At 39.8% G+C, this 24,935-nt stretch overlaps 2 protein-coding genes across 5 annotated transcripts in view; one reads left to right on the top strand and one right to left on the bottom strand.

The window, feature by feature from the left end:
- Positions 1–21,677, bottom strand: part of SARNP (SAP domain containing ribonucleoprotein) — a 49,893-nt gene extending 28,216 nt beyond the window's left edge. Inside the window, exons 1-9 of one of the 2 annotated variants that reach the window (XM_061416938.1) lie at positions 21,401–21,646; positions 19,652–19,704; positions 12,687–12,830; positions 11,093–11,139; positions 10,799–10,866; positions 5,048–5,099; positions 4,116–4,189; positions 3,651–3,679; positions 1,096–1,121 (exon numbers count right to left, since the gene is read on the bottom strand). In XM_061416938.1, the coding sequence (XP_061272922.1) occupies positions 1,096–1,121; positions 3,651–3,679; positions 4,116–4,189; positions 5,048–5,099; positions 10,799–10,866; positions 11,093–11,139; positions 12,687–12,830; positions 19,652–19,658 (447 nt within the window). In that variant the 5' untranslated portion in view covers positions 19,659–19,704; positions 21,401–21,646. Of the gene's footprint in view, positions 1–1,095; positions 1,122–3,650; positions 3,680–4,115; positions 4,190–5,047; positions 5,100–10,798; positions 10,867–11,092; positions 11,140–12,686; positions 12,831–19,651; positions 19,705–21,400 lie in introns of both variants that reach the window. The other variant, XM_061416939.1, reaches the window with a different exon arrangement.
- A 74-nt stretch (positions 21,678–21,751) lies between these two features.
- On the top strand, positions 21,752–24,736 carry ORMDL2 (ORMDL sphingolipid biosynthesis regulator 2). Of its 3 annotated transcripts, XM_061416941.1 has the most exons (5): positions 21,768–21,850; positions 22,232–22,285; positions 22,922–23,096; positions 23,244–23,395; positions 24,262–24,736. In XM_061416941.1, the coding sequence occupies exons 3-5, from the start codon at positions 22,923–22,925 to the stop codon at positions 24,395–24,397; spliced, it is 462 nt and encodes a 153-aa protein (XP_061272925.1). In that variant the 5' UTR covers positions 21,768–21,850; positions 22,232–22,285; position 22,922; the 3' UTR covers positions 24,398–24,736. The 3 variants fall into 3 exon arrangements, with proteins under 3 accessions (XP_061272924.1, XP_061272925.1, XP_061272926.1); XM_061416940.1 differs by lacking the exon at positions 22,232–22,285 and having other exon boundaries at positions 21,752–21,850; XM_061416942.1 differs by lacking the exons at positions 21,768–21,850; positions 22,232–22,285 and adding an exon at positions 22,317–22,499.
- Positions 24,737–24,935: the final 199 nt, after the last annotated feature.

The following is a 24,935-nucleotide window of genomic DNA, read 5'->3' as shown; positions in this document are numbered from 1 at the left end:
AAGACCTCTCCTGGAATGCAGTGAGAGATTTAGCCCTGCCTCCTTCATTCATCAAAGGTGGCAAAAGCCTAAGCAGGGTTTAAGATCAAAGTAAGCCAAACACTGCCTGAAAAAGCAAACAAATGTCTAAATCATCACCTCTAAACAAGTCTATCATTCACAGTTCAAAACTGTTAATTTTTATACCAAGCCTTTGCAGGTAACTCTTAACTCGATCTCCTAGCAAACAGAAACAATCACTGAAGCTCTCCATTCTTCAGAAGACAAATGCACTACCAGTACCCAACTCAATTTTCTTACTTCTTTTTTCTTGGAAGCCTTGATATATAAGATGATATAAGGATATCTGGGACATTTCCTTTACTACTACCACTGCTAATAACTATGACTACTATTAAAACATTTCACCTTCACTTTAATTATTGAACTGTAACTCCAAGAGCAAGATTTCATAAAGTGAAACATATTTCACAGCATCTGCTTGCATTTTCTAAGCATGCTGACAAGTTATAATAGTCCAGAAGACATACTATCCTAGTCTGTACTCTCTGGTATTTAACAGGTAGTGTTGAAAATGACCAGTATCTACAGACAGAACTCATTAAGTCGCTTTCACAGATTCTCCTGTGGTAGTTAAGAGTTAGACATTATCCAAAAGCCACTGCTGCTACTGCTGCTGCTAAGTCGCTTCAGTCGTGTCCGACTCTGTGCGACCCCATAGATGGCAGCCCACCAGGCTCCCCCATCCCTGGGATTCTCCAAGCAAGAACACTGGAGTGGGTTGCCGGTGAGGTCTAAAACTCTAGTACCATAGAAGTTATACGGATTATCTTCTAGCTAACAAAATCTATTCATTTTTTCCTAAGAGGGTGGTAGAAAGGAAGATGTTTATGACTCTGAAGATGCAAGAATTTTCCTGACCTCTCAGTACCTCAAACAATTCATTCTATTAAGAACATAAAACACTGTACTGAAAACAAGTCACCAAATTCATATGATCTGTTTCCTCTATCTGGAGAGAAGGAGGAAATCCCTAACTTAAAACTAACTGTATAGAGTTAAGGTTAAAAGAAAAAAAAAAAAACGATTTCTTACCATAGGCTTGGTGTCAGACGACAGGCCTAAAGAAAGAAAGAAAAAAGCTTTATTTTATATTCTTAGAAGTCATAAAGAAAAGCTGACTGAGAGTCTTGAAGTTAGATAGGATAAAAATCATATATATGAAAAATGTCCTTTATGTAATAAAGTTAAAGAAAAGGCAGAGATGACATCTAGAGACCGTATCTGCATTCACTGCCGCTGGGAACATAAAATAGTATAGCCAATTTGGAGAAGTCTGGCGGTTCTTCGAAGAGTTAAACATAGAACTTACCATATGACCTAGCAATTTTACTTATACATATATACCTCTAGAGAAATGAAAATACATAACCACATAAAAACTGGTATATGAAAGTTCACAGCAGCATTACCCATAGTAGCCAAAAAGTGAAATCCCAACCGTACAGTCAACTGAGGGGCAGATAAAACACAGTACACATCAGTACAATGTAATACTACCCAACAATAAAAAGAAATCCTAAAATAGGGATAAACCTGGAATACATTATGTGAGGTGAAAGAAGCCAGTCACTCATAGACCATGAATTGTATGATGCTATTTATATGAAGGCAAACTAACATATATAGAAAAAACTTAGTGGTTGCTTGTGAGGACAGAAAAAGCAGATGAGAAAAGCTAATGGGTATGGCGTTTCTTTTGGGGGTGATGAGACTATGATGATAGCTGCACAACCACCTGAATATATTTTAAAAACACTGGATTATATACTTCAAGAGGATGAGTTGGATGATATATGAGTTATATCTCAATAAAGCTGTTTAAAGAGAAAGACATATCTAGACAAAGGTGCAGAGCTACTATTATAGACAGTTAAAATTATGGCTACTTAAAGCCAATGTTCTGTCCTGAAATTATCACTTAGAAGTAAGCAGCATATTAGCCCCTAAGGCTCAACCCTATTCTAGTCAATAATTATTTACATAAAACTTTTCAGAATTTTAGTTTAAGCAATCTCAATACTGCAACTGGCTCCAACTTTCCACTATAAATTTCAGGTATAAACTGTTTTGTTTTTTAATTTTTAAATTCATTCATTCATTCATCTTGGCTGCACTGGGTCTTTGTTGCTGCACGTGGGCTTTCTCTAGCTGCAGTGAGTGAGCAGGTCTACTCCTCATTGAGGTACACAGGCTTCTCCTTGTGGTGGCTTCTCTTGTGGAGCATGGGCTCCAGGGAGCACAGGCTCGGTAGTTGTGGCAGATGGGCTTTAGTTGCGTACGGAATCTTTCTGGTCCAGGGATGGAACCTGTGTCCCCTGTGCTGGCAGGGGGATTCTTAACCACTGGACCACCAGGGAAGTCCTGGACTCGATTTTTACCATAATCTACATACTAGGAACTATTTACACATTTTTATGTTCACTTATAAAACAATATTCCTTTTATTTTATTGGTCAACTTTCCTTTTCAGGCTAAGCATTAATTTTACCTTTAGTCTTTCTTCAAATAACACCACTAAATATATCAACTTCTGCTATTCCATTACCAACCCTATGATCTCTCTCCTGATATAATGAAATGTCAGAAAATATTTTGTTTTTAAAGCATGTAGCCATAGTGATCAGAATTTTGCTGGTCTTTTAAAAGTCATAGTGAAACTCTACAGGATCTTTGGAGGACATTTTCTTCACAGACTTGAAACTTTTAACAGGCCACTAGGAAGTCTGTATTTTATCTGGCAAGTACATTTAAAGTCTCTCAGAACAAGTACTATGTTGTTTTTAAAAAGAATAACATTTTTCCCTTAATTTATTACAGATACACGTTCATTGTAAAAAATTTAAAAACTTAAGACAAGCAAAAAGAAGTCATTCTAAATTCCACCAACCAGAGACAATGAATGTTATCAACTTATTATATATCCCTCTAATCTTTTTTCCTATCCATATATGTACTTGTATTGGGAAATGGCAACATACTACAAGAATTTTATAACTTGCTTTTCCCACTTTCCTGGCAAATGGGACAGAAACAACTTTAAACAGTATTATTTTAAACATCTTCAAGGTCTTCTAACTGTACTATGGTACACATTTACTTAACCAGTTCTCTATTGTATATTACATTGTTTCCAGTTATTGATCACTATAAATAATACAATGATATAATCCTTACGGCTAAATCTTTAAGCATAACCAAGATTACTTCCTTGTAAATTCTTAAAAGGTAAAAGATACTTTTTCCTCTTGTCACTCACACTAGGTAATATAACACTGGACAGGTACATAATAATTATATGCTGATTTGAGACACCAGAATAAAGCTGGTACTAGAATCTTCTCTGAACATATCCAAGAAAAGGAAAACAAATGTTGGCACTGCTTCCTATTCTCTCAAACTTTAGTACCTTCTCTAAATTGCCCGGAAAGGTTTGAAAATGGCTTTACCTAAACCAAAAAGGTGAATATAATAACCTCTTAAAGGCTTCCAGAGGTAATAAGTTTACCTTAGTTTGGAGAAATAAAATCTGTTGTGCCAAAAAAGTAAAAATATAAAGATAACTTTTTCAGAAGTCTCTATATTCTTACCTTTTGATGGAACTGGAGAAATCCCAAATCTGTAGAAAGAAAAACAAGCTAAATTTTAGGAAGCTGTTCACACTCCTGGTTTGTATCCGTGTCAAGTGTACATATGGCACTTCTTGCTTGTGATCTCAAGCCTTGCAATCATTAGCTAATTCTAACAACTCCATGAAAGAGGTTCAGTTGACTCTCTTTCTCACCAAGCGTCCAGAGAATAAACTAAAATGTAGCCTTATCAGAATTGGGAGTAACACTCAATTCCTGTGTTTTTCCTATTACAAAAACCCTGCTTGTTAATAAAACCCAATCTACCGCTACTACATCCAGTCAACAGACATGTTCTGAACAGAGCCAAGGGAGCCTTTATTTTCAGCAAGGCCTCTATTCTACTTAAACTATATTTAAAACCTACCACACCCCCTCACCTTAATATTATCACTATCTCAGATCTAAATAGCTGGGAACACTCACCTAGCTGCCCGGGCAGCTTTCTTACTCTCCAAACTGACAGGTACATTGAATCGTTCAGCTCTCTTCTGCATCCTCTAAGTGATAACAGACAAAAGAAAGGGCAGAGAAAAATTCAATTCTTGATTTCGTTCTTTTAAGAGAAAAGTCATTTAGAGATGTGTATCTTTAGAACATAAGGAGTAATTTCTTAAGGTCTAAACTGAGTTATACTGACAATCATAGAGGATATCAGGTTGTATCCATCCCAGGGCTTAACTCAACAGCCCTTTCCAGAAAGCAAATACAAAAAGACTATTATTACATTCATGTCCTCAAAAACAAAAGGGAAGGAATAAAATAAAACCCACATTCTACATCAAGCCAAGAAGACAAAAGCTGTGTTTAGTTGACCTTTGAAAATGGATCAAAGGAACAGCTTGGTTCCAACACTAGTTGTGTACTCTTTCAGTTAGAAATGAGATACCAAAAAAAAAAAAGATATGAAGCAGCATTGTCCTATGCCATCTCTACTTTAAACATACAAAAAAGCCCACAGATCTTGACTGGAACCTAATTTCAGAGATTCTGAGACAGAATCCAGAGAAATTTCTATCTCAGCTAGCTAGTAGTAACTGGTGAGTGACATCTTCCCTTTTAACTTTTCATCTTTTTCAAGGTATGATCCTCTCAAACTCTAATTCCAGTTTATAAACATCTTAAAAAGAGTTACCACTAAGACCAGAACACTATACAAAAGATTAGGGCTTCAAAGGCAACTATGCCAGTCCAAATATATTCCCAAGTATAGCTGGTGTAAAAATGTATCACTACCTCAATCTGTTGATACTGATTTTCTGCCTATGAGTAAATATTTTAAAGTGATGACACAGATAGAATAAAGGGTAAGAAACAGAGAGATATATATAGACTGCTCTTCTGAAACAATGACCTACCTCAGTCTGTGGTATTTCAGATGTAATTTTTACCACTTTTTTCTCTGCTGCCCTGGAAAAGAGATTTTTAAAATCAAAAAAACTGATATTCTAAACCGAAACCTTAGAATTGTCTAAGAATTCACCTGAATCATGTTCTCTGTCCCATATCTCTCTGCCACCCTTCAGACCAAAAAAGCATGAAGCCCATCAGATTTTTTAGTTCCTTGAATTGTCATCTATTCATAAAAAAGTTCAAATAACAGACTAAGTTACTTTACTATAAGAAAGCAACCAGAAAATAACTGTGGTTAAACACACTGAGCTGAGGGAAATGTTTAAAGGACACTGGAAATCATTTCATTTACTTTTAGGAACTTTAAATGTACTTCTGGACTAATGACTATTTCTCCAACCCTTATTTAAATACCAGCTCTCAATTTTCATCACAATTAATGAGTGCTCTACAAGGTCTGGTTTCCTTCTTTTACAAATCCCTTATATCTCCCATGGGACCACAGCTCCAGCTGGAAGAATCAAAGTGGGACAAATAAAAATGCCAAAGGGAGTGGGAAGAAAAAAAGGCTAAGGGAAGTTTGAATTAGGAAAACATGCTAAGTTACTAGTCAAAAGGTTTAAGAGAAAACAAAAGCGGAGGGACCAGAGGGGCGGGAGACAAAGTTCGGAAGTACCCAGGATAAATGGAAGGGCATTAACCCTCCACCAAACAACTCTCATAAAACTGTGGGTCATAACCAGTCTCATTAAGGTCCCTCATTTAGAGACATGGGCGGCTTTTGTTCCAATATCCCGGACACTTTTCCCATTTGATGCCCTGAAAGGTAGTAATGGTTTAATGGCATTTTCAGAGGAAGCAATTCTGGAACAGGAACTTACTCTCTGCTCCATCCTTTTGTTGGAGGTCCCTGGACTGACAGATAAGCAATGGGAGCCCCCTGCTGACCATAACTAAGTCCTGCAATATTTAATTGCCCTGGTTTCAGCAGAGGGGTGGTGGGGAGGGCTGGGGGGGAGGGCTGGGGGTGGGGGGGAGATCAAACTAGAAACAGAGGTTATCTTTTTGGAGAATATCAAGGGAAGACAAAGTGAGGAGATCTCCTTTTGAATGTTTAAAGGATTTTTTAAAAAGAAATTTCTGATTTTTTTCCATTTCTTAATCATCTTTCCTTCCCCAATCCTCTCATTTTCTTCAGGCAGAAAGGGACATGGAAGTTTAATGTTTTACTTGAAGTCCAATGCCGTTAAAATAGCAGTCCTCTTCACCAAACCTCAGGCTAATGACTTCCTCCACATTCCCATCAGTACACCTCAAGGCAAAAAGGGAACCTGAGAGGACACTTCCTTCAGATCTGTTCCAATTCCCTAAGGCACAATTAAGCTCAAGCAATAAATACACATCATACTCTGAGACTCATGTGAAATCTCATCTCTTCACTGAGAAGTTTCTCTCCTATTCACAGTCATACACAAAACATTCTCCAAACTACAGGGACCCCAAATCTTCTGTACATACTTTATAGTCTAACCACTACTATCCCTCTAACAAGCAAAAACACAACCTCTCCCACATAGTCAATTTCCTTGTTCAGAAATTCACTGATAAAATTAAAGCCCTCTAAACAAGAGAATTATATATTTTACATATTATAAAGATAACTACAAATTCTCAAACTTCACTGTTTTTAACCCACACTGGCTAATTATATCATCGTATTTACTTCACCTTCCTTCTTGCCCTCAGTTCAGTCACTCAGTTGTGTCCAACTCTTTGCGACCCCATGAACTGCAGCACGCCAGGCTTCCCTGTCCATCATCAACTCCCAGAGCTTGCTCAAACTCATGTCCATCGAGGTGGTGATGCCATTCAACCATCTCATCCTTTGTCATCCCCTTCTCCTCCTGCTTTAAAAAGATTTAAAGATCCCAGCACTAGGGTCTTTTCCAATGAATCAGTTCTTCACATCAGGTGGCCAAAGTATTAGAGCTTCAGCTTCAGCATCAGTCCTTCTAATTCAGGACTGATTTTCTTCAGGATTGACTGGTTTGATCTTCCTGCAGTCCAAGGGACTCTAAAGAGTCTTCTCCAACACCACAGTTCAAAAGCATCAATTCTTCGCTCAGTTTTCTTTACAGTCCAACTCTCACATCTACACGACTACCAGAAAAACCATAGCTTTGACTAGACAGACCTTTGTCAGCAATGTCTCTTCTTTTTAATATGCTGCAAAGTCTGTCACTGTTTCCACTGTTTCCCTATCTACTTGCCATGAGGTGATGCGACCAGATGCCATATCTTCATTTTTTGAATACTGAGTTTTAAGCCAGTTTTTTCACCCTCCTCTTTCAGTTTCATCAAGAAGCTCTTTGGTTCCTCTTCACTCTCTGCCATAAGGGGAGTGTCATCTGCATATCTGAGGTTATTAATATTTCTCCTGGCAATCTTGATTCCAACTTGTGCTTCATCCAGCCCAGCATGTTGCATGATGTGCTCTGCATATAAGTTATATAAATAAGCAGGGTGACAAAATACAGCCTTGTTGTACTCCTTTCCCAATTTGGAACAGTCCATTGTTCCATGTCCAGTTCTAACTGTTGCTTCTTGACCTGCATACAGATTTCTCAGAAGGCAGAGAAGGTGGTCTGGTATTTCCATCTCTTAAAGAATTTCCACAGTTTGTTGTGATCCACACAGTCCAAGACTTTGGCATAGTCAGTAAAGCAGAAATAGATGTTTTTCTGGAACTCTCTTCCTTTTTCCATGATCCAGCAGATGTTGGCAATTTGATCTCTGCCTTTTCTAAATCCAGCTTGAACACATGGAAGTTCTCGGTTCACTGTTGAAGACTCGCTTGGATAATTTTTCATTATTCTGCTAGTGTGTGAGATGAATGCAATTGGGCAATCGTTTGAACATTCTTCAGCATTTCCTTTCTTTGGGACTGGAATGAAAACTGACCTTTTCCAGTCCTGTGGCCACTGCTGAGTTTTCCAAATTTGCTGGCATATTGAGTAGCATCATCTTTTAGGATTTGAAATAGCTCAACTGGAATTCCATCACCTCCACTAGTTTTGTTCATAGTGATGCTTCCTAAGGACCACTTGACTTAGCATTCTAGGATGTCTGGCTCTTGGTGGGTGATTATACCATCGTGGTTATCTGGGTCACTGAGATCTTTTCTGTATAGTTCTGTGTATTCTTGCCACCTCTTCTTAGTATCTTCTGCTTCTGTTAGGTCCATACCATTTCTGTCCTTTATTGTGCCCATCTTTGCATGAAATGTTCCGTTGGTATCTCTAATTTTCTTGAAGACATCTCCAGTCTTTCCCATTCTACTGTTTTCCTCTATTTCTTTGCACTGATCATTGATCCTTCTTGCCATGTAAGTTCCCAAAACCTCTCTATTTTAAAGCTATCCCAGGACTCCCCGGTGGTCCAGTGGCCAATGCAGGGAACCTAGGTCAGGGAACTAGATCCCACAAGACACAACTAAGAGTCTGTATGCTGCAATTAAGTTCCTGTGCAGCCAAATAAATAATTTTTTTAAAAAGCTTGGAGAATCCCATGGGCAGAGGTGACTGGTGGGCTATAGTCCACAGGGTCGCAAAGAGTTGGACACGACTGAGCAACTAACACTTTCACGCTCAGGATGGAATTTCCGGCTCCAAGTCACCCTTTGAAGAACTGCCTCATTTTGCACTGCTTTGTGTAAAAATAAAGATATGAAGACCAAAAAAACCCCAAAAGCTATCCCATTGGCCATCTTCTCAAGGCACATTATATAAACAAAAACCTCCTGTAATGGGCAACAACTAAATGGCTTTAGAAAGCAGTAGTATTTGACAAAATCTAATAGAACACTAAAGGAATATCCTCTCTAATACAGCAAATTCCCTGCTAGAAATGTACCCCTTGGACATACTTGCATACATTTAAAATTAATTGTATAAGGAGGTACAGCACTGCATGTTTTGCAATTATGAATAATCTAAATATCCATCAACAGGAGGAGACTGGTGAAATTACTATTCACTTTTAGAATGGAGTACTATTAGCTGCCAGAAAGAATAAAATTCTAAGTTGTTAACAACTAAATCTACGTGACGGGTTCATAGGGGTCTATATAGCATTCTCTTAACTTTTTTATAAGCGTGTAATATTGTATAACAACAAGTTAAAAAAACAGAGACCTACCACTTACTAGGATAATTATCCTCATTTCTTACAGCTGATGTGAGGATTAGATGAGAATATATGTAAAACACTTAGAACCTTGCCTACTATATAACTAATTTTTTTTTTTTTTTTGGCCTTGCCACACAGCATGCAGGAACTTAAGCTCCCCAACCAGAGATCAAACCCATGCCCCCTGCAGTGGAAGCATGGACTCTTAACCACCGGAATGCCACGAAGTCTTTACATCTAATAATTAAATAAGGACATTATATGATGATATAGAAAGATCTCCATACGTGGGAAAAAAATCAGGAAACCAACAATATGCATCGTGTATGTACATATACATATACACATACCATATAAAATATTTCAAAAGAATATATTGAAAACCTCTGGGAAGTCAGGTGGAGGTACAGACAAAGGTATTTAATTTTCTTTCCTTTCTCTTTTTTTGGGGGGACAGAGGGGCTGCACCACATGACATGTGGAATCTTAGTTCCCCAACCAGGGACTGACCCTTTGCCCCCTACACTGAAAGCTCACAGTCTTGACCACTGGACCACCAGGGAAGTCTCCTTAATTTTCAATTTATATACTCTTCTATGTACTCTTTATGACTTTTTACAAGTACACATATCGCCCTTTATAATTAAACAGATTAATACAGCTATGAGGAGCAAAAATGTTAAAAAGGACTCAACTGCTCTTAATGTGCTGGTGCATAAGATGGCCAGACATTTGTGGGGAAATTCCAAATATAAGATGTTTATGAACAACCTTGTGCAATAATTTAAATAAATCCAGATCTACTTTTCATTAATACTTTGTCCTCTCTTCCTCCACTGTAAACCAGAAAATAAGAGAGAATACAGTGTTACTCACTCCTCGCTTATAAAAGTCCACATATGCAGAAAATCTGCATGATTCTCTACACAGAAAGAGAATCATCTATCATATACAACAAGGCTAAGAGAAATAAACTTTTTATGGACTGAAGTCTCCTGGTCCTAATTATCTATTACATAACCCAAAGACAACTTAGTTTCCTTCAGTGGGACAATGTAGTTGAAATGAACTAGACTTTTCTAAAAATGTACAATCTAATAAAAAAGCCAAAAAGAATGTTTAAGCAGTAAACAGAGTGAAACACTAAAAAATCCAGAACCATCTGCGCTGTATTCATTATTAAAAAGGGATAGTTGGGACATCCCTGGTGACACAATGGATAAGAATCTGCCTGCCAATGCAGAAGACAAGGGTTCGAGCCCTGGTCTGGGAAGATTTCACATGCAGTGAAGTAACTGAGCCCTGTGCCACAACTACAAAAGACTGAACACCCTAGAGCTGCAGAGCGCAACTACTGAGCCCTCGTGCTGCAACTATTAAAGCCCATGCTCCTAGAGCCTATGCTCCACAAGAGAAACCACTGCAACGAGAAGACCAAGCACTGCAAAAGAAGAGTAGAACTCCCACTTGCCACAACTAGGGCAAGTCTGCACAAAGCAATGAAGACCCAGCATAGTCATAAATAAATTAATTTAATTAATATAAATAAATAAAAAAAGGATAGTTACACATCAACAGTTTTTTCAGGAGGTTCTTCCTCTTTGACAGGCAGTTCTAAGGGCTTTGGTTCTTCTTCCTAAAAACAAATGAAACAAGATGGTTAAAATAAATCAAGAGTAAATACCTGTCAACAGAAAAATATGAGAACTCCAAAATGAATGAGGCTTTCACAACTTTCATTACCCCTTTATGCACCCCTAACGAGTCAGCATTCAAGCCCTCTAATGATTAATGTTCAGCAATGTGACCAAGGTAGTGGCACACTGCCAGGCCAGTGACTAACCTTACTCTCTCCAACTCACCTCTGTTTCATCTCCCAGTACATCTTCTTCATTTGCCTCCTCTTCAGCTAAAGAATATTAAAATATTCAGGTCAAGCCCTGCTACAAAACCATCTTGATCACTGTACTTAGGCTAAAATTATAATCTTTTTGTTTTTCCAAAACAAAATTCAATATGCTCATAAAATTTGCTCCACATGGAGAAGATAAAACTACATACTCTACCTAACATCAATAAGAGGTTGAACGCCAGTTGGACTAAAGAACTAAACAAGATGAGATCAAACTACAACATTAACAAAAACCAGTGTGGAAGAATTTAGTGAAGAATTTCTTAAAATTAAAAAAAAAAATCCCGGAAGCAAAAGCACTATGCAAAAAACTGACTTTTCAAAACTAGGAAAGGACACCACAGAAAAAAGAATCAACAGGGTATAAAACCAACAGGGTAATAGTCACTAGAATACAGAAGAAATGCCTGCAAACTAACAAGCAACCAATGAGAATCCCAACAGAAAAATGGGCAAAGGAGAAACCCAAAGAACCATAAGCAAAAGAAATGTTTAAACTTTTTAATAATTGGAAGAATGTAAATTGAAACCACCAACAGATTAGGAAACATGAGGCCAGAGTGAACCCTCATGTGCTAATAATGAGATTTATAGAGCAATTCAGAGAAACAGTTTGGTAGTATTTAGTCATATTAAGTAAACATTTATGAATAGCTATTTATTAGCAACCCCATCCCTGAGTATATACCCTAAAAGACTCTCACACAAGGATATAAGGAAATATGAAAGTAGTAGTTCAGGAGGCAATACAGGAGTCAGTCACTGAATGAACTAAAGAAAATGTGGTGAATTCTATAAATTATAGAAAACAATGCAGGAATTAGAATCAACAGACTAGATGATGACACAGTCAGTTCATACATCTTTGAAAAAAGTGAGTACTTAAGAGAAAAAAGTGTGCAATAAAGGTTATGGCCTCATTGCCAACTACATAAAATTACTACAGATCAAACAACACTACATGGTTTACAACCGTAAAGACAAAAAATATGTATCAAGCACATTAGAATTGTTGACTAAGGGAATTTGGATAAAAGAAAAGGGAATAAAAAAATTAAAATTAGAGAGGGATGACAGTATAAATGAAGTATTTTTATCTGTTTTAAAGTGAAATTACAGAATGTCAGAGCTAGAAGGAACCAGAGATTACCTAAGTTTATGGATTTCGAGGGTGGAGACACCGGTCTCACTTCACAGACCAGAACAAACACTCCGCCATGAAAACAGTGGCTGTCCAAAGTTACCTAGTAAACTTCTGGCACAGGAGGAATTCAACTTCGAATAGTCCAATTCTCAGTCTAATGATACTTGCTTTACCATACTTCTTTAAAATAATTAGCTGAAATAAAGTTACAATGTCTTTTAAGGGGAAAAGGGGTATTTCATTATAACTACTGTTTTAGATAACAAGAGTTTTCTTGATAGAGTTAATTAAAATCTTACATCATCAACAACCTAAAAGAAAAAAAGAAATCTTCTGTACGGCAGAGCCTAAATATTAATCTCCTCAATCACATCACTCTTTGGCTCCACAGGAAACTCACCATGCTCTTCAAGATATGCCTGGAGCCTGTTGATGAGATCTTGTTTTATTCCCTTGGTCTCCAAACCACGAGCAAGACACTCCTGCTTTAGTTCAGCAAGCTGAGAAAAAAGAATAAAGCTTTTCCTTAATTTACAGAATGAACCTGGTGGGGGAAAAAAAAAAAAGTAGCTCTTACAAGAAAGAAAAAGAAAACAACGTTCACCCCATAACTTCTGCTCTTAATCCCACCAAGTTTTTAGGTCCACAAGATGATTCACTTTCCCTCAACAATACTCAATATGCAAGAGGACTTTTCTAACAGATGGTGAAGAATAACCCTGCTTTAATAAAATTCTTATCTATTCATACATCTATTTATTATATAAATCTTTAGCTGTTTCTGAGCGGAGGGTGTCTTTTTTCCCCAATTACTGTACTAGTTCATACAAGGAAGGAAAGAATGAATCTTTTAAGTAGAATATATAATTATCTAAAAGCAGATTCTCCTTACTATTATCCCAGATCCTTTACTGCAATCTACCATATACGCGCATACAAGCCTGATCACTACAGCATTAGGTAGATATGTTAGCTAGCTTAATGTCAACAATGAATCACTAAAAGGATCTTTGCCAAAATAGAAAAAAATATGTAATGGCATGCCACAGAGTTCTGCTGAAGATTTTTAAATAAGTAATTTGACTAAAGATCTGATAGGCATGCTTACAACTTTGCAGATACCAGGAGGAGGAAGAATTGGTAAATTACTAACAGAACTAAAGCTGGGGGTGTCAGGGGGTGTTGCTGGCTCTTCAGGGAAAACAATGATCCAAAATGAAGACTCAATTTAGAAGAAATAAGGTATACCTATAAAGTACTACACTTTTATTCAAAACTTTATTAAATTTATTATATTCAAAACATTAAAAAAAACAACAGATGAACAAGATCTGGCCCAACAGTAACTCAAAGGATAAGACCTCAGTCAGGGTTTTAGAAAGATTACAAGTGCAAAAAGGGTTAACGGTATAGTTTGCTACCAAAGTAATTCTAGATTAAGGGTAACTAAAAAAATAGAATCTATATTAAATAATGTAATAGCCTTACTGGGCTCTTTATTCTCATTTTAAGCCACATAATGACATGCTGATCCAAGGAGAACAACTAAGAAAAAGGAAGGTTTTAAAAATCCTATATGCAGATCAATGCACAAACACAGATATTTGTCCTGGAAAAAGACTTTACTAGTTTTGAAGTACAGATCTAAGACCAACCAGTAGAAATTAGAAAGCAGATTCCTATAGGAGAAAGAATGTTGTAACTAAGGGACTATGCTGGTCATCTCTAAAAGGCTTTCAACCAAGGAAGCGTTTGGAAATGGAGAGGGGAGCTTTTTTTCTGATTGGGTATTCAGTGAGTAGGACAGGTAGGCAGGGAGGGATATAACATGGAAAACTGTTCTACTCAAGCCAGCAGCCCCCTCTACTGAGAAACACAGTAGGTAATCACCCATTAAAAGCATGGAGCATAACAAAGCATAACAAGGCATCTGAAGTCAGACTACACTGGGTTCAAATTCCAGCTTTACCACTTACATCTGTGTAGCCTAGGTGAGTAACGTAACCACTCTGTGCCTCAATTTCCTCTGAAATGGGGATAATGTAACAGTACCTGTAGTATAGGGTTGCTACGAAGATTAAACCAGTAAATAGTTGTAAAGCATTTACAATAGTGCTTAGCAGCTAGTAAGTGTTAGAAACTGGGTGAAGAGTTGGACAAGATTAGACAGAATCACTGTTTCTCTGATTTCTGCATTTCACAGACCAATATATTTTTAAATAGGTAGAGAGATAGGGCTGCCAATTTTTTATAGCATTCCACGTTGTGGACCAATACTTTTTTAAAAGGAAGATGAGGAGTTACAGAAAGTAAAAAAATTGTATTGTGTTATAAACAAACAACCAATACTCTAAATACTCCTCATCTTCCTTTTTCCTTCTCCTCCTCTAAGTAACATTAAGGGAAAAGGAATGTAAATACTCAGGCAATTCAAATTTCAACTTTCTAACAGAGCTGTTCCTCCCTTCTCCTTCCTTCCCCAAACTGTGTGTAGATACAGACAGAAGTTTACAAAATCTTTCAGATAACAGGGAAAGATAGTCAGTGATAGATTCTGCACAGGATGCTGATCTAGTAGACCTGAAGCTGACAGATTGGTACAACTGGTTGTTTAGCACGGACAGCATCCACCACTGCTAACCACTGACCTTGCTATTGCTGTTGAAATCTCAGCCCCCAATGGGCTGTCATTCCCTAACCTCAAGACTCTGGCTCATTCAGCAGTCTTCTCAGCACCTCCATGTCCACTTCTCTAGTCAAATGAGAATGTTACATACATTTTTACACACTGTTGCATCACTTTATTATTTTATTATATTATTATATTTTGGGTTCTCCTCCAAAAGGGAAATTGCTGAGTGAAAACAGAATAGCTGAAAATAAAAGTCATTTCACACATTTCATTTTGGCACAATTACATTAGTAGTAGAATAAAACCCTTTTAAAATCTCAAATACGGACCTATAATGTCAAATCTTACCCATTTTTATATGCATCTAACTTTAAAATGTTTTAAAAGAATGCATTTAAAAAGCAAGATATATTGAGTGAATTGTACAGTATGTGAATTGTGCCTCAATAAGACTATTAAGAAAAAACAAGTTATAGAATACTGTATGTAAGATACTAACATTAATGTAAAAAATAATGTGCACACACATAACAGTCATATAATGTTTATACACAAGATGCCTGGGCAAGAAACAGATACATTAACACCAGCTAAATCTCAGAAGAAACCAGAGGACAGGTGCAGGAGAGAAATCTTTTACCATATACCCTTTTTACATCTTTAAAATTGTTGAGTATGAATTACCTATAAAACTAAATTTTTAGTCTCAATCCTAAAATCTTATTTTTCAGTATTAATAAGGCATTTTTCATGCTACCTATCCAACCAGCAGAGAAAGGACTGATCAACTGACTACACAATACATTTAACATTAACCCCCATTCATTGCCCTGTGATTTCTACTAATTTACTAATCTTAAATTTTGATTCAAATATTTTTCACCTGTTCTCTCTCAACTTGGTTTATAAACCTTCAAGGACAGAAGCATTTTATATACTTTATAACATTTCATATGATAGGAATTAAATTTCAAGTATTAATACATGCCAAACAAAAGGCTAAGTCTTTTGAACATCATTTCCTCATTTAATCCTCACAGCATCTATGTGGTTGATTTTATTATTACATTTCATAAATTAAGAAAACAAAACTGAAAGAAACTCAACAATTTGCTAAAAAAAAAAAAAAAAATCACCCAGCCAGAAAATAGTGAAGCCAACAGCCAGCTTAGATGTCTCTGATTTAAGCCCAATTTTAAGTATCAATATGAAGGATGGCTTTCATGAGCACACTCTCTGTTTTCCTTCTACCTTTCCTTCTCACTCTTTGCTAGCTCTTCTTCCACCCAATCTTGTAAATACAGATATTCACTAAGATGAGTTTGGCCTCCTTATCCTTCCACTTGTATCAAAGGCTTTTTCACTTCCCAGAATCCAATCATTGGCAAATCCTGTCAGCACTTCCTTCAAAACAGACATAGAATCTAATCCCTTTTCTTTCATACAAACTATTGTAAACTTTTCAGCCCTTGAACCTCATTACAGTTTATTCTCAACAAGGTAGTCAGAGTGATCTTTCTGACAATTTAAGTCAAGAACATGTCTCTCCTCTATTCAAAAATCCTCCACTGGTTTCCTATCTCATTAAGCGTAAAAGCCAGAGTCCTAATGATCACCTCTAATACTCTGCACAAGGCTCACGCTTTCATTTACTTCAAGACTTTGCTTAAACATCACCTTCTCAATGAGGCCTTCCCCTTGGTCACCCTATTGAAAATTATAATACCCTTCTCTTTTCACAGTTCCTATTTCTATTTTTCTCTACAAATCTTATCGCTATTTGACATACTATAAATTTTACTTGTTTACTGTGCCTCCCTGTAGTAATATATAAGCTCCAAAAATTTATATATATATGTAAATATTTTAATAAGTCCCACACCTTTATTTTCAGCTCTTAGCCCCGTATTTCCAAATGATTACGAGATATCTCCAAATGAGTATCTCAAAGACATTTATTATTTATGCCCCAAACTGAACTTCATCTTCTCTCCTGCACAAAACTGGCTTCTTCTCCTCCCAACTTAGACAAAAGGTATCACTAATTGGAGTCACCTTTCATTCCTCTCACATTTAACTGATCTAAAAATACTTATAATTTTATATCCAAAATTTCTTTCAAATTCATTCCAACTTTTGAAGCCACTACCTTATTTCAAGTCTTAGTAAGTTTTTTCACTTGACAAATAGTTTTAAGTACCCACTGTGTACCAAGCATTATCTTAGATACAGGAAAATAATCATAAGCAAAACAAAGAGTTCTTGCCCACATGGAGCTTACAATCTAGTAGGGAAACAAGGCAAGCAATGATCATATACATAATGTTTAACTGATTCTAAAAAAAGTACAGGGTCCTATAAAAGCATTTTAAAAGTGGTCTGACTCTGTGTGTAGATGGATGGAACCCATTCTACCTAAGGGTTCATTGGATAAATGATGTTTGACTGATTCTGAAGGGAAACTAACAGTTAATTAAACAAGGGGCAACCAGTCCATTTTAAAGGAGATCAGTCCTGGGTGTTCTTTGGAAGGAATGATGCTAAAGCTGAAACTTCAGTACTTTGGCCACCTCATGCAAAGAGTTGACTCACTGGAAAAGACTCTGATGCTGGGAGGGATTGGGGGCAGGAGGAGAAGGGGACGACAGAGGATGAGATGGCTGGATGGCATCACTGACTCGATGGACGTGGATTTGGGTGAACTCCGGGAGTTGGTGATGGACAGGGAGGCCTGGCGTGCTGCAATTCATGGAGTCGCAAAGAGTTGGACATGACTGAGCGACTGAACTGATGGGGTTGGCAAGAGCAATGCAGCCAAAAGCATGTATAAAGGTTCTGAGTACTAAGGTATGGAGAAGCAGTCATGCACAGCAATTCAGAACAGCAATTCAGAACAGGAATTCTGGAGACAGACCGCCTGGATTTGAGCCACCACTTACTAGGTACATGACCTAGGGCAAGTTATCCAATCTCTGAGCTTCCATTTTTTCTCAGTTTTTGTTTCCTTCAGGCCGAGCCACAAGGCATGTAGGATCTTAGTTCCCCAACCAGAGATCGAACCTCAGCCCCCTGAAACGGAAGCATGGAGTCTTAAACACTGGACCACCAGGGAAGTCTCCATTTTTTCTCATTTTCAATGGGGACAACACAGGCATTTACCGTATTGCCTTAGGATTATCGTGAGAAATCAACTGATGTGTACAAACTGATTTGACCAGTGTCTGCCACATGGTAAATGTTAGCAATTAATGAACAGCCATTCTGATAAGTGAAATAAAGTCACTAGCTGGAATTTGAGAAACTAAACTAGATACCGGCACAGATATAATTAAAAGGTTCTAAGCAGGGGAGTGACTACTATAATAAAAATCTAACTGGTGCAATTTCTTCCTCTCCAGGCCCCATCCTTACTGCCAAAAGAACACAAACTGGGAAATTCCTAGCAGTCCAGTGTAGGACTCTGTGCTTTCATTGCAGAGTGCCTAGGGTTGCATCCTAGGCCTGGGAATTAGGATCCCACAAGCCACGCGGCAAAGAAAAAATAAAAATAAAGAAAACTCATCACATCAGCTCCTTCTTTCAAATTTTCAAAGGTTCCCCACTTTCTGCCTGTATGACAAAAAACAAATACCTTACACAACTTACAAGTCCTTTTCAGTATCACTCCAATACACCGCCAGTCACACAGTTCACCTACTTTCCTTTTCCAAACTATCTTCAACCACCAACACAAATGTACCTTATGCTTCACTATTATAAATGTCTCACTGTTTTCTTTATCCACTCTTCTAGTTCTCTCCTCTGTAGTCCCTTTTCTCACAACTGACTGGAAATCTGGTACTATAACAATTTAAGGCATTTTTCACCCACAATTCAGCCTCTTTCCAACTGCGTTGGAATGACTCCATTTCTACAAAATCTTCACAAATTTGCAGTTGATGTGGCTTTACATTATCAATTCAGATAGATATTTTTCATTCCTACTTCAAAGCTTGTTCCTTTCCTCTGAGACCCCACACTATAGCCCCAAATTCCTTTTATAAAAATGGAAAGGCTTTTTATTAAAAAAAGAGATAAACCCTGCTGCTGCTGCTGCTTAGTCGCTTCAGTCGTGTCCGACTCTGTGTGACCCCATAGACAGCAGCCCACCTGGCTCCCCTGTCCCTGGGATTCTCCAGGCAAGAACACTGGAGTGGGTTGCCACTTCCTTCTCCAATGCAGGAAAGTGAAAAGTGAAAGTGAAGACGTTCAGTCGTATCGGACTCTTAGCGACCCCATGGACTGCGGTCTACCAGGCTCCTCCTTCCATGGGATTTTCCAGGCAAGAGTACTGGAGTGGGGTGCCATTGCCTTCTCCAATGCAGGAAAGTGAAAAGTGAAAGTGAAGTCGCTCAGTCGTGTCTGACTCTTAGCAACCCCATGGACTATAGCCCGCCAGGCTCCTCCATCCATGGGATTTTCCAGGCAAGAGTACTGGAGTGGGGTGCCATTGCCTTCTCTGAGATAAACCCTAGGTCAACCCAAAAGTAAGGATCACTCCATGATCAACAGTAGGATCAATCCATGATCAACAGTGGAACCAAACATTAACTGTCCTGGAAGTCAGAATTAAAGGCATGAGTTCTTAACCAGAGGTCCATGGACTCCTCAGGGCTCCAAGGTAACTTTATGAAGCCCCTCAAATCGCATGCAAAGTCATGTGTACATGCCTTTTTCTGGGGAGAGGTCCATACCTTTCATCAGAGTTTCAAAGATATCTGTGACCTCCAAAAGGTTAAGAAGTGCTCTAGAGAAAAAGCAAAGACAAGCAAATATGATTAAAAGAGTGAATCCTTTTTAGGCTATTAGGACTGCCTCATGCTGTCTAAGACTATAATAACCTGAAATCAGATCAGAGGACATTAGCCAATCAAAACCGGATTTAACCTGGAACTGACATACAAATTTTTATGGAAGGTGGAACTCCATAAACCAAAACAAAACCTATGAAGGCAAGTCACAAGGCTAGTGACTTACTCGAGGGGTTTCAAAAATGGAACTAATATAGGAAGAAAACATTAGATCTTACATTCGTATTTCCTTTTTATTCCATTCAAAAATTCCTTTTCTGTGTTTCTTTCATAACATACAAACAGTAGTACATAACACATAGTAGTACTTATTTACAAGTTAATATACATATAATGGAAGTAGCTGCTCAATTTTTTACTTGTTATTCTCTTAGCAGACGACTGATACAATCTACTCATTTCGGTACCAAGTTAACAGTAACTCCAGGTTAACACAAAATCCCCCTAATACAGCTTAGATTCCATGAGTAAGAAACCTATCAACTTTCACTGAAAGTCTAACTGGTGTCAACTAATGTGATTAAGAGGACCTCTCTCTCTTTACTCTTACTCTCCTTACACTTTTTTTTTAAAGCTCATCAAACTTTAAATAATCAGTTTTCAGCGTGGGTCAAATCAACCTGGTTTGTCAAAGGTTCCCAGGACGTGAACAAAACATGACTGAAAAGTGATGGGAAAACTGCTTGTCAAACCACAAACGGACAACTTGAGATATTCTCTTAATTTACCACCCCCCTCAAAAAAACCCATTCTTTTGTTCCAAGAAAATAATCTAAATACGAAAAGGCTGTCAAGATTCCCAAGACACAACTTAAAACGTCTTCTGTGATTGAGTGTCACCCAGTGGTGAGACCAAGAGATGCAGGGTCTACCCGCGAAATGAAATGGGACAGAGGTAACCCTAACCTTGGAAATGTTTTCCCAGGATATTACAGTTCTGAGTGACTTGTCTCTGTGGTGGTGGGGCGCAGGGTAGGGGGGAAGGCTGGTAGGCGGAGAACCGCGTTGAGAGAACTCGAAAACTTTTCAATCTGGGGTATCTGCGCCTTCACTACCTCTTAAAGTCTCCTAAAGCCCAGGCCTCTAAGGGGAGGCCTCTCCTCAGGTTTCCAAATTTGCCCCCGGGGCGTCACTCCATCTAAAATAGGGGAACGGAAGCATTTTCTGGATCAAGTCTGAGACCTAGATAGACAGAAATAAACGAAGCTGCCATCCTTTGCTACCGGGAATCTCCACTTTGGACAACAGACAGGAAAGCACAAACCCAGGGAAGAAAAAGGGGTCCCGGGCTCCGCACGGAGCCAAGAGGAGGGGACCACTGACGTAATGCAGTTTGACGAGAAACAAGAGAGTAGAACAGGTTGAAGGCACTTCCACAACCCAGTAGAGAGGTGACGGACGACACCACAGTGGAGGAAGGTGCCGAGTAACAAATAAGGATACAGTAAAACCGTGAGGAGAAATGGGAAAAGAGAAAAGGCGTAGTGGGGGAAGAAGGGAGGCACAAAAGAACAGAACTACGGCGGGAGCCAGAAAATGGAGTAGAAGAACCTTCAAGGAAAAGGCGCCAACCCGCCAGCAAAATCTAGTCTCCGGAAAAGTCCGACCCGGCCCTTCCCCGCCTCACGATACCTTCAGCTTATGAAGCTCCACCGTCTCAGTCGCCATCTTGTTACCCCTCCACTCCGCCAGGCCCCCACCCGCGGCCTCCACCTCCGGGAGCTCCCGCCTCGGCGCCTACAGCCACGGCCGGCCAATCGTTGGAGCTCTTACTCCCGCCTCTTACTATCAACTCTTTCCATTAGTCAATAGCTGGCGTCGCCCTCGCTCCTCCAAGCGGCTTTCCCCACCTCTCTCAAAAGGTGGGACCTGGAGAAGGGCGGGTTCGGCACCTTCCGAACGACGGAAATAGTGACCAATTGTGCGTCCCCGTGGCGGATCGCCAGCCAATGAGTGGTGGCGGCGCTGACCTTGCTCCACCAATAGGGAGAGCGCAGATGGGCGGGGAGGCTGCTTCCTGGAGACTGCAGGTGTAGAAGCAAGCGCCGCACCCCGACCGGGACGGGCTTCCGAAGCTGGCAGGTAGGTTTACCGAGACTGGGAAGGGGTCCTTAGAAAAATGGTGGGAGGCGAACAAGCGGGGTGAGTGAAGCGGCGGCGAGCAACAGACCGGAAGAGGAGCGCTGAAGACAACCCTAAGGGAAGACGATGAAGGAGAGGGGGGCCTGGGAGGAGCAAGGGGGCTAGTTCAAATCACTGGGGTTTAGGGAATTTTAGGTAGAGAGCGGGCCAGATCTGCTTCCTAACCCGGCGTCATCAACTTAAGGGCAAGCACGATTTTAAAAGGGCTAAGTTCAGATGATCAGAGCCGCCCTGAAGTCGGGACTAGGGCTCCACCTCTCGAGACGCTCAGCTCACGTCCCTTCCTAGTTCAATGTAAAAGCCCTGGGCACATTCTTGCAGCTGCCTGCTTACATGCCACGGAGATGAGAGGACGGGGGAGCCCCAGAGGAAAAGGTGGGGACTAAGATACACTGAAGGCAAGAGGAGAAGGGGACGACAGAGGATGAGATGGCTGGTTGGCATCGCCGACTCGATGGACATGAGTTTGACCAGGATGCCAGGCTTCCCTGGTGATGGACAGGGAAGCCTGGCATCCTGCAGTTCATGGGGTCTCAGAGAGTCGGACACAACTGAGTGATTGAACTGACCTGAGTATAGATTAGAAAAGGTAGCTTTACCTCCTCATCCCTCCTTAGTGGTTCCTTGTTTCCCATGACCCTCTTCTGTAATTTTGGGTGTACCTAATGTCTTCATGGTTCCTTATTAACTTCTTAAGGATAGTGAGATACTTCTGTTACCCTTGCTCCTTGAGGTGCGCCAAGCCTATGCTTACTCCTTCAAGTTACAGTTGAAGTGTAAGGATCAGAAGAAAGATTATCATGTCTCTAACATACAGAGAGTGCTCATCTTGCCTTCTGTTTTTTCCCCCAAGTCTTCAGTTTTTCCTTTGTGTGTAATGGGTTAAGTTCTTTCATTCCCAATAAAGTCCGGGGGATTTGGGCTACTCAGGAGACAACTTGGAAAAACGGACTCCAAGAAGGGTGGAGAGGAAATTAAGTTGGTCTCCTGCCTGATCCCCCACTGTGGTAGGATGAATGTGGGGGTGGCACACAGCGAAGTAAACCCCAACACTCGCGTGATGAATAGCCGGGGCATCTGGCTGGCCTACATCATCTTGGTAGGACTGCTGCATGTGGTTCTACTCAGCATCCCCTTCTTCAGCATTCCTGTTGTCTGGACACTGACCAACGTCATCCATAACTTGGTGAGCACTAAACCATGCCCCTTTACCCACCCCAGGCTTTTCCCAACCAAAAACAATTACTTGGGATTTCTGTCTTCCTTTTGGGATCTCAGCTGAGGGACTACTTTATGCTCTGGTACCTCACACTGTCCCATTCCCTCCTCCCAGGTTATGTATGTCTTCTTACATACGGTGAAAGGGACACCCTTTGAGACCCCTGACCAAGGAAAGGCTCGGCTACTGACACACTGGGAACAGATGGACTACGGGCTCCAATTTACCTCTTCCCGAAAATTCCTCAGCATCTCTCCCATTGTACTGTGAGTCCAGGGGGAAATAGGGGAGATGCTTCAAAAGCCAGGTACAGAGGTCCACAGGGAACCTTTAAAAACAGTGGACTTCTACTCACCTAGACCCTGTGAAGATACATTAGCTCTAAATCTAGTGAGAAAAGTAAAAAGTAGAAGACAGTAAGCAAGCATTACTTGCTGCCTCCTTGATGGTAGGAGAATGGAGAAGGCACTGCTGCTGCTGCTGCTAAGTCGCTTCAGTCGTGTCCGACTCTGTGCGACCCCACAGACAGAAGCCCACCAGGCTCCCCCGTCCCCGGGATTCTCCAGGCAAGGACACTGGAGTGGATTGCCATTTCCTTCCCCAATGCAGGAAAGTGAAAAGTCAAAGTGAAGTCGCTAAGTCGTGCCTGACTCGCAGCGACCCCATGGACCGCAGCCCACCAGGCTCCTCCATCCATGGGATTTTCCAGGCAAGAGTACTGGAGTGGGTTGGCATTGCCTTCTCCGGGAGAAAGGACTAAGAAAAGATAAAACAAGTTATTTTATACTTCCAAAGAAGTGAATAAAGGCAGAACTGATGTAAATCTGTGAGAAGTGGTAGGAAAAAGGATTCTAACAGTCACACAGGCTAAAACTGCTTCAGCTGTCATTTGCCACCTGTCACTAAAAAGTTTTTTTTTTAAAAAGCACAAATTTATAAATCTCCAGTTAAAGGTGCTGATTATCTCCCCAACCCCAAAGTAAATATTGTTAATATAGCTGAAATATTTTTAGATATGCTAGGACTGCATGCAGTAAAACTGGTTATTTAAAATAGAAAAGAAAGTCGCTGGAAAGGCCTGGATATGGATAGGGAAGGCCAACTTCATTCAACCGATTTCTTCTCTCCCCAGATACCTCCTGGCCAGCTTCTACACCAAATATGATGCTGCTCACTTCCTCATCAACACAGCCTCACTGCTTAGCGTACTGCTGCCCAAGTTGCCCCAGTTTCATGGGGTTCGTCTCTTTGGCATCAACAAATACTGAGAGATGGGGCTGGGGACGTTGGAACAAAGGGCTGTAACATCCCTCCTTTCTCTATACAGCCTGAGAACTATGCAGCCTTTCCCAAACGCCCCCACTGGAAATGCAAACTTTCACAAATTTTCATTGGAAAATGGGGTCCCCTGGGCCCCACCCTGCTAGGAGCAAGTTTCTTTGAATCAGGAAAGACAGGTGAGGTAAGGGGCAAATCACTCTCCTCCACAGCAGGAAGCCATGCTTGGGCAGCTTTTTGGTTGATTAAGGTTTTCCCTATCATCCACTCCCACCACCTTCCAGCTCTGTTTTACTGTGTTTTCCTTATAATAAAGATAATTTTTTTCATATATGGCTACAGTTTGGTCAGCAGTAAGGGTAGGGAGATGTCTTCATAAAGCCAGAGAAGAAAGATGCAACAATGACTGACTTACAGAACTACAACATTTCAAGGTATTTTTTTTATCCCCCTCCCTTGGTCCAGCAGGAGGTGCCCTTTACTCTAACACTTAGGAAGGAAAAGATTCTCAAATGAGAAAAAGGGCTC

The sequence above is a fragment of the Bos javanicus genome, chromosome 5 (genome assembly GCF_032452875.1).
Source record: "Bos javanicus breed banteng chromosome 5, ARS-OSU_banteng_1.0, whole genome shotgun sequence".
NCBI lineage: Eukaryota > Metazoa > Chordata > Mammalia > Artiodactyla > Bovidae > Bos > Bos javanicus.
Note: the sequence above shows the minus strand (reverse complement) of the source record. Positions and strands in the feature narration are given on the sequence as shown.